The sequence below is a fragment of the Pelobates fuscus genome, chromosome 9 (genome assembly GCF_036172605.1).
Source record: "Pelobates fuscus isolate aPelFus1 chromosome 9, aPelFus1.pri, whole genome shotgun sequence".
Classification (NCBI taxonomy): Eukaryota; Metazoa; Chordata; class Amphibia; order Anura; family Pelobatidae; genus Pelobates; species Pelobates fuscus.
Genome location: NC_086325.1, coordinates 126,369,550 through 126,385,009, shown reverse-complemented (window position 1 = coordinate 126,385,009; position 15,460 = coordinate 126,369,550). Strand labels below are relative to the sequence as shown.

At 45.8% G+C, this 15,460-nt stretch overlaps 1 protein-coding gene across 1 annotated transcript in view; it reads right to left on the bottom strand.

Moving 5' to 3' along the window:
• Positions 1–13,517, bottom strand: part of ASTN2 (astrotactin 2) — a 925,983-nt gene extending 912,466 nt beyond the window's left edge. Inside the window, exon 1 of the mRNA XM_063432386.1 lies at positions 12,981–13,517. Coding sequence (XP_063288456.1) covers positions 12,981–13,260 — 280 coding nt within the window. The 5' untranslated portion in view covers positions 13,261–13,517. The remainder of the gene's footprint in view (positions 1–12,980) is intronic.
• Between the last annotated feature and the right edge of the window lie 1,943 nt (positions 13,518–15,460).

The window sequence follows — 15,460 nt, the reverse complement described above, 5'->3', positions numbered from 1 at the left end:
CGACTTCTCTGCGTCGGACCATCTGCCCCCCGTGGAGATGTCGCCACAACGAGCCCCCCAGCCGTGCAAGCTGGCATCTGATTCTATGACCACGTCCGGAACGGAACCGAAAATTGCTTTTCCGTTCCAGGCTTCCATGTGTGCCAACCACCATACCAGCTCGTCTCTGGACTCCTCGTCCAGACAAAGTCGGGATTCGTACGATCGACCCGAACGTAGGTGTGACCCCTTGAGCCGTTGGAGAGCCCGGTAATGTAAGGGGCCTGGGAATATCGCCTGAATGGAGGAGGCCAGTAGGCCGATGATCCTCGCCAACTGCCGGACTGACAAGTCCGAAGCGCGAAGAGCTCGACGGAGCTCCTTCTGGATGGCTTTTATCTTGGATTCTGGTAAGTACAGGAACTGCCGCACGGAATCCACCTGGAACCCCAGGAACTCCATAGACTGGGCGGGTGTCAGGACCGACTTGTCCCAGTTTACCAGAAAACCTAGGTTCTGTAAGAGGTTGATCGTCCAGTCTAAATGCAACTTCAGGCATTCCAACGACTGTGACATGATCAGGATGTCGTCCAGGTAAATAATTAGTCGAACCCCTCGGGTACGGAGGAACGACACCACCGGCTTCATAACCTTGGTGAAACACCAAGGAGCCGAGGAGAGGCCGAACGGAAGGCATGTAAAACGCCAACGCCGTCCGTGCCAGGTGAAGTGCAAGTAGTCCCTGGATTCTATCGCTATTGGAACCGTGAAGTACGCATCCTTCAGGTCCAATTTGGCCATCCAATCCGACTGTCTCAGAAGGTCTCTGAGGCAATGGATGCCTTCCATCTGGAAATGTTGGTAGCGTAGGAAGGCGTTGAGAGGGCGAAGGTTTATCACTGGGCGGACACCGCCCCCTTTCTTGGGTACAAGGAAGAGATTGCTCGTGAAGCCTGGAGTGGCGAACGGCAATTCTTCGATGGCGCCCTTTGAGAACATCTCCGCGACTTCCGCGGAGATCATCGCGTCCTGCTCCCGTGGGAGGGACAATTCCCTGGGGGTATACATTTGGACCGGCAGGGAAACAAAATCTAGTTGGTAACCCTTTACGCATTGCAGAACCCAAGTATCTGAGGTAATAACTGCCCACCTTGGGTAAAATAAGGCTAGCCTCCCCGCCACCCGAACCTGATCGAGAAGGGAAGAAGGGGTACTCACCATAAGGGCGTCTGCCCGACGACCCACCACGGGGGTATCTAGAGCCCCACGATCTCCCTCTAGCCGGGAAGAAAGGAGGCGTTTTCGGGTCCTGGAGCCCTCGAGAGGGGAAAAAGGAACCTCTGTTGGCCCTGAATGAGCCTCGGAAACCACGGCCGGGAGGACGGTTCCTGCTACGCCCGGCCCCACCGAAAACCTTGGGCGCGAAGACGCGCTTCATATTAGCCTGCGCCTTGTCAATAGCCGTAAAGGTTTTTACATAGGACCCCATGTCCTTCACAAAGGATGTGCCGAACAACATCCCCTCATCGGCTGAGTCAGGTTCAGCTACGGTCATAGCAGCCAGTTTAGGGTCTATTTTCAAGAGAATAGCCTTGCGTCTCTCGGAAGACATAGCCGTGTTGGCATTCCCCACAAGGCATATAGCTCGCTGGACCCACCCGATGGCCACATCCATATCTAGAACTGAGTCGCCATTACGGGCTGCCTCAAGGAGTTCGTACAGCTTAGACAGGGGGCCCAGCGTATCCAGAATTTTATCCTGGCACCCTTTTAGGGAGTGATCCAGACCCTTTTTAGGCTTCCACCCAGACTTATTAAGAAATTGGGCAATCTGAGGGTCCACTTCAGGGGTCTTACAGGCAGCGCCAGGGAGGGAAGGTCGTGGGCATTCGGCACGCAATTTATTGCGGCCTTCCTTTGACAGAGGTGTGCGAATCCTCTTAGCCACATACTGGGCGATATGGTCCGGAGGGACCCATTCGGCAGACCGCGGGTGACGCAGGTCGTCCGGGTCAAACAGGGGGTTCCCCTGTGGGTCTAAAAGCCCTTTTCCATTATCCCCAGCGGGGTCTGGCACTTTTCTACGGGGGACGGCAGAGGACCCAGAAGGGGTTACACCCGCAAGGGGTTGATCCTCGCCAGACTCGTCCTCCCCATAGGAGTCCTATTCCATAACATCGGAATCATTGTCCACACTCCGGTCGGTATCCGACCCATCATCCAGGGCTCTAGCCCGTTTCCACAATCTAGCCTTTTTAGCCCGGCCAGGGGCTCTTGTGCGCGTGGGATGCGCGCTATCTGCGACCGCCAGAGGCGTGTCAATCATGACAGGCAAAGCCTGCATCGAGGAGTGGGACTCGATATGTCTAGCTTTTGCCTTTGCCTTACGGGCACCCGGCACAGTTAGGGCAGGGGAGGGGGACCCCACACTCCGAGGGTTAGGGGCAGTCATAGAAGGCAAGAGCACAGACTGAAGGGACTGGGCAAAAGAGGATGAGACAGTCCCCATAGCGGAGGCAATAGCCTTTTCAAGGGAGGAAGCCATAGTAGCTTCTAACAGGGCCTGGAGCTCCTGAGAGGCCATAGCGCCCTCAGGATTATCTACTGGAAAATCCCCAGAGGGGACGGTAGGCCCATCCTTGCTATCCTGCATAATGAGGTATGAGAGAAGCAAACCGAATACTAGAAATGGGTTGATTAACCCAGCAGAACAGAGAAAAAGCTAAACCTGATCGTTGGTGTAGTAAGGGGGGGCCCGTAGTAAAGGGACCGACCGCACGGCACAGCAGGGTGAAACGAATGATCGCCCAAAATGGCCGCCGCACGTGTCAGGGTGTGCCCGTGGACCGGCTCCAGGCGGGGGAAGGGGCGCGTGCACCTACCCGCGTGGGCAGCCCGTGAGAGGGGAAAACGAGCACACTCAGTCGCGTCCACAGAGAAAGGGGCACGCGGCTGAGATAGCGCCGAGAAGCGGCAACAGGGGCGGTATGAGGGAAAAACAGCCCGCGGCGGCGGGTAAAGCCCCTAGGGGAAACCCCCAATACACCAACGATGTAGGTACTAGATAGTAATCAACAATAAATAAAAACGACAATAATGAAACAAGCATAAGCAAAAACATGAATCACAAGTAAACAAAATGCAATGAGTAGGAGAGCTCAAGTAAAATACTTAGCTGTCTGAGGAAGCAGCAAAGAAAGAGGGGGATTGTGGGAGACACAGGACTTATATAGCTACTTCCTCTGTTATGTGATTGGCTACTCGTTATGCCTGTACAGTTTTTTCTTTCATTTTGATAATATTTATATTCCTCTATCTTTGCTGCTGAGGAAATAAAGAAAGAGATATGCATAATAGGAGCCTCCGTGTCTTTAATAAAATTTACTACACTTCTGGCGGAACCGTATCTACGGGCATTTAATGCTCTCACCCACTCGACCCCACTCCCGGCGTCCGCATTGGAAGCTCATATCACGCTGCTACCAAAACCAGGTAAAGATCCAACTGAATGTGGTAGTTACCGCCCAATCTCGCTCATCAATGTAGACTTGAAAATATGCACAAAAATTCTAGCCACGCGTCTACAACCCATCCTACACACTTTAATACACCCAGATCAATCTGGTTTTGTCCCTAAGCGTGAGGCCAAACATAACACAACAAAAATACTAAATCTCATCCACCTCTCCCAAACCACGCAAAGGCAGAGCCTACTGCTATCTATAGATGCTGAAAAAGCGTTTGATAGAGTAGACTGGACAATGTTGACCACCACCCTTCAAGCCACGGGTTTCGGTCCAAACTGGATGAAATGGATGGGAGCCATATACTCCAATCCCACGGCAAAATTGAGAATACACGGCCAATTGTCAGGTCCAGTACACATTAGAAATGTCACGAGACAGGGGTGCCCTCTCTCACCTCTACTCTTTATCCTCTCCCTGGAACCCTTCTTGCAGGGAATACGAGACCACAGCGCCATTCACGGCTTTACAGTTCACCAACAGGAGTTCAAGGTCTCTGCGTTTGCAGATGACCTGCTATTCTCCATCACTGACCCACTCACCTCCCTACCACCGCTGATAGCCGAACTGACGACATATGCCAGACTATCCAACTTTAAGGTCAATTACACAAAGAGTGAGATCTTACCCCTCCAACTAGACAGACACACACGAAATACGCTCAAAGCCGCATACTCCTTCACATGGGCCAAACGGTCCATCACTTATCTAGGGGTACATCTACCAAGACACCTGAAACATGCATACGATCTAAACTTTCTACCATTACTCACCGAGATATCAAAAGACCTCGTAAGCTGGCAGAGGCCCGTCTTTAGCTGGCTCTGTAGGATCAATATATTGAAGATGAATACATTGCCTAAAGTGTTATACCTCCTACAAACACTTCCCATTGCCATCCCCCCCTCTTTTTTCTCCAAGCTCAAACAATTATTCACGAATTTCATATGGGCTACCAAACGCCCGAGAATAGCTTACTCTGTTTTAACCAGACACAGGGGATGGGGGGGTCTATGCCTACCCCACATGGAACGCTACTATCAAGCGGTCATATTGACTAGAATATACGAATGGACCGCAATGCCCCCACTTAAGCAATGGGTACACATAGAGGGATCAATGTTCCGATCCCCTCTATACGCAATTCCGTGGCATGACAAGGGACACACACTCCTCTTACCCCAACACTCGCAACACCCAACGATATTACCCACGTTACGCCTATGGTCTCGCATTAGACCCCAAAAAGATATCTCGCCACACCCTTCGCCTTTCTATCCTTTGGCACATAATCCAAAGTTTTTACCAGGCGTGCGCTTAGAATTCTTCGCTCAATTCCCACCTACCCTAAAGACAAGATACCCGATGGTTAGTACCGTTGTGACACCAGCAGGGGTAGTTCCACTACCTGTATTAGCCTCCACAGACCAACCCACTGCCAAACAACATTTTCAATACGCCCAATTGGCTCACTTTATAAAGGGGAACTCATACCTACTCCGGGGAACGAGGGCACACACCTCTTTTGAGACATACTGCACCACGCATAGCCTACAGACCAAACACTTGTCTATCTTTTACAAACTCCTCAGCACCACAAGCCACACCCTACTACCCACGTTCACGTCGGTGTGGGAAGGTGAACTAGGTGTCACTATTTCTCAGGAAACATGGCATAGGATATTCACTCACACCCACACTTCATCTATCAGCACGGCGGCAAGGGAAAGCACATACAAAAGGATATCCAGATGGCATTACTCACCCACTAAGATTCATGCACTCTTCCCGACAGTACTTGACATATGTTGGAGATGCGGACAACCTAAGGGAACCACAGCCCACATCTGGTGGCTCTGCCCATCTATCCAAATTTACTGGCAGAGAATAAGAAGCTTAATAGCTTCTATCACTGGCCACCAGGTATCGCACTCACCCAAAATCTTTCTATTCCTCGTGCACACCACCCACATGCCCAGTAATCAACGCAAGCTCGTAAACCATATGCTGACAGCAGCAAACATGTTAATACCACTGAAATGGAAAAGCACTGAGGTCCCATCTGTGCGCGAATGGATACAGAAGGTGGAATTCATACGGACCATGGAAGAACTAGATGCCTCATACTCAAATAAATATACCACCTACACCCTGACATGGCAGCCGTGGTTGATCTACCTAGGCCATTAGGGCTACCCAAGTGCCACCCCCACTTGACCCCACCACTACCTGCAAGACTCCTAACCCCACCCCCTCCTACCTGTTAAGCAATACCAACTATACGATCCCACGAGTTGAATCTATACCCTCCGACAATTCAGTATTATGTTTATTTACTGGATTCACAAGAATTCTAATCTGTTACATTACTTTGTGTTACAAATGTGAAAAGGAAAAAGTGCGCAGACTTCGACACCTGTATATCTTGGAAGATTGTTTGATACGCTGATGTGGCGTCTATGCTACATGTCTTGTCATATTTTATGCGCAATAAAATAAAGAATTAAAAAAAAAAAAAAAGTTTTGTACAGGAATAGCACACACCAACTTTACAAAACACACATGAGAAGTTCTTTGTTAGAAGTTTGTGTGCCAAAAACAAAAACACAATTTTACTCCAATATTTAGCAGAGATTGGCGGTGAAATGGCTATGTAGAAAGTGTCAAAATAACCTTAGGTAAATAGCCTGTGAGGTCTACTTTATATAAATATATATTTGTGTGTGGCAATTTTGTTTTCCTTTATGGCTATTAATAAGCTTACAAGACAAACATAACAAGTTCTAAAATTGCTTCACATTAAAAGTTTATTTTACTCCTTGTGCTTTGTGACCTGTAACTACCAAAAAAAACTCAAAATCCCAGACACAATATATATTCTGTAGATCAGAACAACTAAATGATTTTTTAATTACTTTCCTTAACCTGCACTAATTATGCACACATTATTATTGCAAAAACTGTAAAAAAAAAACACATTTAATTTTTTTGCATTTTTTTTATAATAAATAAGTACCGTATATACTCGAGTATAAGCCGACCCGAATATAAGCCGAGGCCCCTAATTTTTCCCCAAAAAACTGGGAAAACTTATTGACTCGAGTATAAGACTAGGGTGGGAAATGCAGCAGCTACTGGTAAATTTCTAAATAAAATTAGATCCTAAAAAAAATATATTAATTGAATATTTATTTACAGTGTGTGCGTATGAGTGCAGCGTGTGTGCGTATGAGTGCAGCGTGTGTGCGTATGAGTGCAGCGTGTGTGCGTATGAGTGCAGCGTGTGTGCGTATGAGTGCAGCGTGTGTGTGTATGAGTGCAGCGTGTGTGTATGAGTGCAGCGTGTGTGTATGAGTGCAGCGTGTGTGTATGAGTGCAGCGTGTGTGTGTATGAGTGCAGCGTGTGTGTGTATGAGTGCAGCGTGTGTGTGTATGAATGCAGTGTGTGTGTGTGCAGTGTGTGTGTATGAGTGCAGTGTGTGTGTGTATGAGTGCAGTGTGTGTATGAATGCAGTGTATGAATGCAGTGTGTGCAGGGCCGGTGCAAGGATATTTGCCCCCCCATATGTCCTGACCTCCCCTCCTCCTCCCTCAGTGGTCCTTACCTCCCCACCCCCGTGTTCCTTCACCCCCCTCCCCCAGTGGTCCTGACTCACCCCTCCCCTAGTGGTCCTGACTCACCCCTCCCCTAGTGGTCCTTACCCTCCCCTCCCCTAGTGGTCCTTACCCTCCCCTCCCCTAGTGGTCCTTACTTCCCCCTCCCCTAGTGGTCCTTACTTCCCCCTCCCCTCCCCTAGTGGTCCTTATCCCCCCCTCCCTCCCATAGTGGTCCTTATCCCCCCCTCCCTCCCATAGTGGTCCTTATCCCCCCCTCCCTCCCATAGTGGTCCTTATCCCCCTCCCTCCCTCCCTCCCATAGTGGTCCTTATCCCCCCCTCCCTCCCATAGTGGTCCATATACCCCCCTCCCTCCCATAGTGGTCCTTATCCCCCTCCCTCCCTCCCATAGTGGTCCTTATCCCCCCCTCCCTCCCATAGTGGTCCTTATCCCCCCTCCCTCCCATAGTGGTCCTTATCCCCCCTCCCTCCCATAGTGGTCCTTATCCCCCCCCCCCCTCCCTCCCATAGTGGTCCTTATCCCCCCCCCCTCCCTCCCATAGTGGTCCTTATCCCCCCCCCCTCCCTCCCATAGTGGTCCTTATCCCCCCCCCTCCCTCCCATAGTGGTCCTTATACCCCCCCCTCCCTCCCATAGTGGTCCTTATACCCCCCCCTCCCTCCCATAGTGGTCCTTATACCCCCCCCTCCCTCCCATAGTGGTCCTTATACCCCCCCCTCCCTCCCATAGCGGTCCTTATACCCCCCTCCCTCCCATAGTGGTCCTTATACCCCCCCCCTCCCACAGTGGTCCTTATACCCCCCCCCCTCCCACAGTGGTCCTTATACCCCCCTTTTTTTATTATTTTTTTTATTATTATTTTTTATTATTATTTCTTTTATTTTTATTTATTTTTCGTCCCCCCTCCCTGCTTGATACATGGCAGGGAGGGGGGCTCCTTCCCTGGTGGTCCAGTGGCAGTTCAGTGGGGGGGAGAGGGGGGCTGGCAGAGCTGTAACTTACCTGTTCTGCAGCTCCTGTCAGCTCTCTCCTCCTCTGCGCCGTCCGTGCAGCTCCTTCTATCAGCTCACACTAAGTCTCGCGAGAGCCGCGGCTCTCGCGAGATTTACACTGGGAGCTGACCGAGGTGCTGAACGGACGGCGCGGAGGAGGAGAGAGCTGACAGGAGCTGCAGAACAGGTAAGTTACAGCTCTGCCAGCCCCCCTCTCCCCCAGTCTGTATTATGGCAATGTAAATTGCCATAATACAGACCTTGACTCGAGTATAAGCCGAGTTGGGGTTTTTCAGCCCAAAAAATGGGCTGAAAAACTCGGCTTATACTCGAGTATATACGGTATATATATATATATATATATATATATATATATATATGACACATCAAATTAAAGCCCTTTCTGTCCTTTAAAAAACAGTATATAATATAATATGAGATGCAAATTGCAGTTAAACGCAAACAGCAAGAAAATGCAAAAATTGCTTGTGTCATTAAGCGTAAGACAAGCTTCTGAAGCTGTGTCCTTAAGGGGTTAATCCTGAGATTTTGGATGGAGTGACCAATCTGGTTGAAGTGATGACCAACAGGGGTACAATATATGTTTTCCTTGTGGTTCTTGATGGAGTGTCTGTGTAGATTCATTCTGAGATGTAGCTTAAGGCCAGTGTCTCTAATGTAGCAACCGGCCTTAACTCACTGTACACTGTCATGTACACCACATTTGCAGATGTGCACGGATACGATCCCTTAATGTTTTATGATTTGTTATTGTATCTTTTATGTATTTTTTAAAGTGATTAAAGATTGGATGAACTGAGTGTCCATGTCTATGAAATTCATGTGGATTTAAAGACGTCATATCAAGAAAAACATCTAATTAGAAGTATTTGCATTTTTACTCATGTTTTTGATGAAGTTTTAATTATCAATACACCACACCATTTATCTGTTTGTTCATTTTTGATATATCACAGGGTTCAGAGTTTAACGAGGTGTTTGTGATTAGGGTACCACTATTGTTTAGTACTGAATTGCTTAAAATGGGACAAACACATTTTTCATAATTAAGTAGCGGACTAACATCCAACCTAACTTTTCCTTTGTATTTGAATAGAGTCCTTCATCACACAATTGCCCAAGCTGAAGAGGAAAAAATAATAAAATGTACTGAATTGCTTAAAATGGGACAAACACATTTTTCATAATTAAGTAGCGGACTAACATCCAACCTAACTTTTCCTTTGTATTTGAATAGAGTCCTTCATCACACAATTGCCCAAGCTGAAGAGGAAAAAATAATAAAATGTTGCCAACCAAATAAGTGAATACTATAACAAACATTTAATACCAGCCTGTGGCTACTGTCCTTAAAGCACAACATGCAGGTTTAAATACTACATCTATAACAGCGGTTCCCAAACTGTGTGCCGATGTGCACACAGGGGTGCCGCGCAATATTTCCCCGGTGCTATGATTATAGCACCAGGGAACCATTACTGGTCAACAGGGACCCGGTCGAGTGCCGTGGTCTTTTAAGACCGTGACCTGGCCTCTGTAATGTCGCCTGGGTTAGAGGAAGTGACAAGCTGTCACTTCCTCCCAGCATCCTCCAGGGAGACAGCTCGGGAGGGAGAGGAGGCAGCTGCAGCATGGGGGGAGAGAAGTGTCACGTATTCATCAGCTTATAAAAATGTGGTTAATGGCATTTACTGTCCACACAGGAAAAGTTGTGCCAAGCAGCAACCAAATCCACAAAAGGGTTAATGCTGAGCAGCAATTATGCAAATGGGAACCTGGTAACTGCCTTTGGGGTCAAAGGCCGGTTACAGCCTATCAGATTCTACGTGCTGGATCATTCTGTAATCCTGACAAGGAGCATTTAGAGTTCCAGACCCTTCTGTCAGGATTACAGTATGATCCAAAAGTTAGAATCGTGTAACACAGAGGATTGATAGGAAACGTATACCAGACCTTAGAATGGCTGGACTAACGTACCAAAGAATAGTCAGAAATAGCCGAGGTCAAGGGATACAGAAAGCAACACAACGATAAGGAAAAGCCAGGGGTCAGGGAAGCCAGAAAACAGGGAAGTCAAAAACCATGCCAAAGTCAAATAACCAGAATTACCAGAATCAATAACACACTCTCGGACAACCACAAGGGAAACTACGACAGGGCACTGAGCAGGATGAGAACTGGGCCTAAATACCCCTCCTCTGGATCTGATAGGCTGTAATCGGCCTTTGACCCCAAAGGCAGTTACTAGGTTTCCATTTGCATAATTGCTGCTCAGCACAAACCCTCCTGTGGATTTTATTGCTGCTCAGCACAACTTTTCCTGTCAGGACAGTAATGTTGTTCGGCACAACTTTTCCTGTCTGAACAGTAAACTCCATTAATCACATTTTTATAAGTGGATGAATACGTGACACCTTCACTCCCACAGCAGCAGAACTCCAAGATATCCTAGTAGCACATAAGCTAATCTAACAGGAGGGTGGCTGAAGATATAAAAAACAAAAAAAAGTGTGTGTATGAGTGCGAGTATAAGTGTTTGTATGTGTATGTACATCTGTGTGTCAGAGTTTTAGTTTTTCCCAGGAGATGGGCTAACCTTTCATCAGTCCCACTCAACAAAAAAATAAAAAAAATGCAAATATAATTATTTAATTTTAAAAAATAAAAATAAAAATAAAAAAGTTTCAGGATATACATTTCTGTTAGATAAGGAAATGTTTACATAAATTTCCAATTTCCAATTTGAAAGCAAATTTTAATCAGTAGTGACATTTTAAAGACGTTACAGTTTCCCTATACAATATTAGATCAGTACTCAAAGTTTCAAGTCCTACATTACTAAACAAGCCGAACAGTAACCCACCACTGCAAGCCAATGGTAAATTTCTATTTTCCAGGACTGAAGTTCACTTGCCAATGACTAGTGGGCAAATTGATATTTTGAGCCCTGCCAGTTACAATCCCTATATATTTTGCATAACAATTTAACATTTTCTTGTAAATGAAACTGGTATACCTACATGCAGAGGTATTTACATGTTGCCATTCGGATTCCAATTTGCTACAATTCTAAGTTTCAATTTAGTTAACATAAAGGGTAGGGATCGACCATTTTTTTTAGAGCCAATTCCGATAATCTGTGAACTTTCAGGCCGATAACTTAGATATTCTGTACATTTACTATAATGAATGCAGTGTGCATTTGTGTAGTGTGTATATAATGAATGCAGAGTGTGTGTTTGTGTAGTGTGTATATATAATGAATGCAGAGTGTGTGTTTGTGTAGTGTGTATAATGAATGCAGAGTGTGTGTTTGTGTAGTGTGTATAATGAATGCAGAGTGTGTGTGTTTGTAGTGTGTATATAATGAACGCAGTGTGTGTGTGTGTGTGTGTGTTTCTGTATGTCATTTGTGTAAAATGGGGGGGGTGGTAAGGGAGGCATTTTTTATTTTACATTTTTTTTTTTTTTTTTAATATGAAATTATTTATTTTTTAGTCCCCCATCCCTGCTTCTTACTTGGCCAGGGAGGGGGGATATGGCATTCCCTGGTGGTTCGGTGGCATAGACTGTGCAGTGGGGGGCCCAGCAAGCTTTAACCTACCTTCCAAGCAGCTCCCTTCAGCGCCCCTGTGTAAATCCCGCAGTCAGCGTGCCGTGCAGAGCTTTGCCATGGTAACCCGTGGCAACGCTCTGACGGCTGCGGGACTCGCGAGATTCAGCTGAAGGGAGCTGCTGGGAAGGTAAGTAAGAGCTTGCTGTGGGCCCCCCCAGGACCGCTTGTAATGGGCCCGGCGGTCCTAGTATGTATTATCGGCAATATCAGTATCTCTATTTGCCCATACCGATATTGCCAAAAATACTGAATATCGGCCAGACCGATAATCGGTCGATCACTAATAAAGGGCCACAAAAGGCATCCAGACCACTTAATTTTAATTAAGTGGTCTGGGTGCAGTGGTCCTGTATGTGTATCTCGTCAAGGTAAAAAAAAAAAAAAAGAAATTGATGTTTTGCAGAAAGGGTAATGTTTACACACACACCTCTATTGGCTATCATACTGACAAGCATAATAGGTGCTTCCACTTCACTGACCAAGTAAAACTCAGTCATGTGATGTGGCATCTCATAAGAAAGCATCCTAACAGTGCGCACATTGCATCAGGTCCCCAATGCTCCTATATGAGGAGCATTGGATTGGACCATTACTGAAGCTAAGCCTCCTCAATGGTGTTGTAGAAGATGGAGGGTTTAGCAGCGCCAAAGGCACTACTGCGCTATAGAAAAGTGAGTAAAACCTTAATTGTATTCATTTTTACAGCAAACAGGAGGAGGCTCACCTGTACACAACAAGGGACAGGGCACTATTGTGTAAGGAATGGTTTGTATTCCTAATGCTATCCTGTTCCTTTAGATATGACTGGCAACATTTAGGCTACAATGCGACTATAGCTAAGCTGGAGAAATTTTCCAGATGAGCTATTTCAGGCTAGCCTTTAAAATTCAATATTACATTTTGCTACATTTAGAACTTTAGAAATTAACACTGACATTGCTTGAAGGGCTCCTTTGGTAATCTTTGATGCACCTAGGTAATCACCTAGGTTTTTTTTCTAAAGGATAAATCCTAACATCAGTTTCACCTTCAGACCATAGAATTATGTTCTCTTTAAACAGTGCCAATGGGAAATCAATACTATCCAAAGGTATTTTCTTTGTCCTTCGTGTTAAACTAAGCTCAATTCTGTGTATTTTTTATGCATAATCGATTTTGCTCTTTATTTTATATCCCTCATGTTTCGCTATGAAATCAGATGTTGCTTTACAAATTTCTCATCGACTCTCACCCAGGACGAAGTAGGGCGGTTCAGTATTGTGCAAATCGTCACTCACGGACACGCTACCAGGCGCCTCGCTGTGGACTTGCAAGGGAAGACGAGAATCCCCAGGTCCAAAAGGCGATGAGGACGCTGCACTTGCCAATGTCAATTCTCTTTCCCGAAGTGCCCGCAACGTGGAGACTGTCACTGTTTTCTGATGACAATTTGATGAAGTAGATGAACAGGCCGAGTCGGGTATAGCCAGCAAAAAGCCCACAGTTACCATGCAAATGCCAGGAAGAAGCATATCGAGAACATAAAATCCCGGCCTAGAAAATAATTAGTAGGCTTTATGGAGTTCCAATTCCCTGAGACAGCGATGGCAGACAGAGAACTCCACCTGTACGGCTAACTAAGCGTTCGCAAACCCAACAAGACGCAATGTCTCCCAGCAACAGCAAATCAGAATCGAACTTATTTTGCGTTGCACACGCCCATTAACTCTTTACTGCGTATTCACGGCCAATCAGATTTAGATTCATTAAACATTATAATAATTTTCGAACAACGGTGAAATAGAGTAGCCTTCAGAGCCTCGGTGTTTTCTCTATGCCTTCTGGCAATGACCAATCGAAAACGCTGACACCATCGACATCGGGACGCCCAGTGCATACAGCATTGAACTGCGTCCAGCATAAGCTGCCCATATCATCAATGCAAGCTTTCTAATTGATTCTGTTAATTCAAGCAATATACTTTATGCAAATCGTGCAGCCGATTTTAAATAGCGTTCATACGTAAGCAGATGGTTTATAATGGTAGTCCTATGAGTTATCCCCATGGCAGAAAAAAATTGTCCTCATCTCAATTTATTATTTTTCTTTTCCACCATAACCATCTATACTAATTCTCATTCACCTTAACCTTACCTTATTTACATCAGCAAGTGGTGGTTACTCGTATTCCAAGATACCACATACACGACTCAAGCCTCTGATTCTTTTAAATGTGTATGTGGTATTTTGGAGGCGAGTACCACCACTTGCTGATGTAAGAGTTTTTATTTGGGGGTAAGGACATCTTTTTACACAAATAAAAGCAGTATTATACTATGGAAAGCTTTTTTTGTATCCTTTTAAAGGTGCAATCTACATTGAGCTACAGTGTATCCACAGATGCTACAGCTCTGCTGCAAGACAAGATTAACTCTTTAAAGACTTTTACCCAGAACGTTTGGACTCTTAAAGGGACACTCCAGGCACCCAGACCACTTCTGCCTATTGGAGTGGTCTGGGTGCCAACTCCCACTACCCTTAACCCTGAAAGTGTAATTATTGCAGTTTTCATAAACTGAAATATTTACCTTGCATGGTTAACTATTCCTCTAGTGGCTGTCTACTAGACAGCCACTAGAGGGCACTTCTGTGTTTATAGCACATGAAAAGTGTGCTATAACATCGTTGGACATCCTCATGCTATGTGAGGACCTCCAGCGTCGTTGAAATCTCCATAGGAAAGCATTTTTCAATGCTTTCCTATGGGGAGGTCTAATGTGTGTGCGCGGTACATGCACATTAGGTCTCCTCCGCCGGCAGCCGCGCATGCTCAATAGGTCTCCCCCGCCGGATGATGTTGGCGGGGGAGGAGCATGGGCAGACAGGTAAGTCACTGAAGGGGCTTTAACACCTTTAGCAACTTGGGATGGGGGGTGGGAGGGAGAGGGGACCTGCAGTGCCAGGAAAACGTTTTGTTTTCCTGGCACTGGAGAGTCATTTTAAACAAGTTTTATATATATTTTTTCTGTGCATAATCAAACTTATTGTAATATATAGAGTTTGATACTACTAATTCACAGTTATAAGTTGTTGGTTTTCACATTTACACTGATTGCCTATTGTAAGGCTATCATATATAGCTCTGACCCTCATTTTATGAATATTATTTAGGGTAAAGATTATAAGGAACTTTATTTTGTGTATAGCCGCTGAATCACATTATTTTAAGGAATTTAAATTTATCACGGTTGCGCTCTCCTGTGCAGTTTAATACCATTTGCAATAGTAGACAACCCAAGGTATTGCAAATGGGGTATGTCCAGTCATTTCTAGTAGCCACTTATTCACAAACACTGGCCAAAATTGGCGTTCAAATAATTTTTTTGCATTTTTCACACACAAATATTAACACTAACTTTGTCCAGTGTTTGTGACCAAGTGGCTACTAAAAAAGACTGGACATACCCCATTTGCAATACCTAGGATTGCCTTCTTTTGCAAATGGTATGCCATCATTCTTGGGCTACCATATGCTCTTAAAGGCAACGTAACCAATCTGGCGAGTTTCAATGTGAAAAAACTGAAAAATGTATCATGCTATATTTGACCCTGTAACATCCCAAAACACCATTAAACCTGTACATAGGGGATACTGTTGAGACATTGCTGAATACAAATATGTGTGTTTTAGTGCAGTAAATGCAAACAGCAGGGGCGAACTGACCAGTCGGG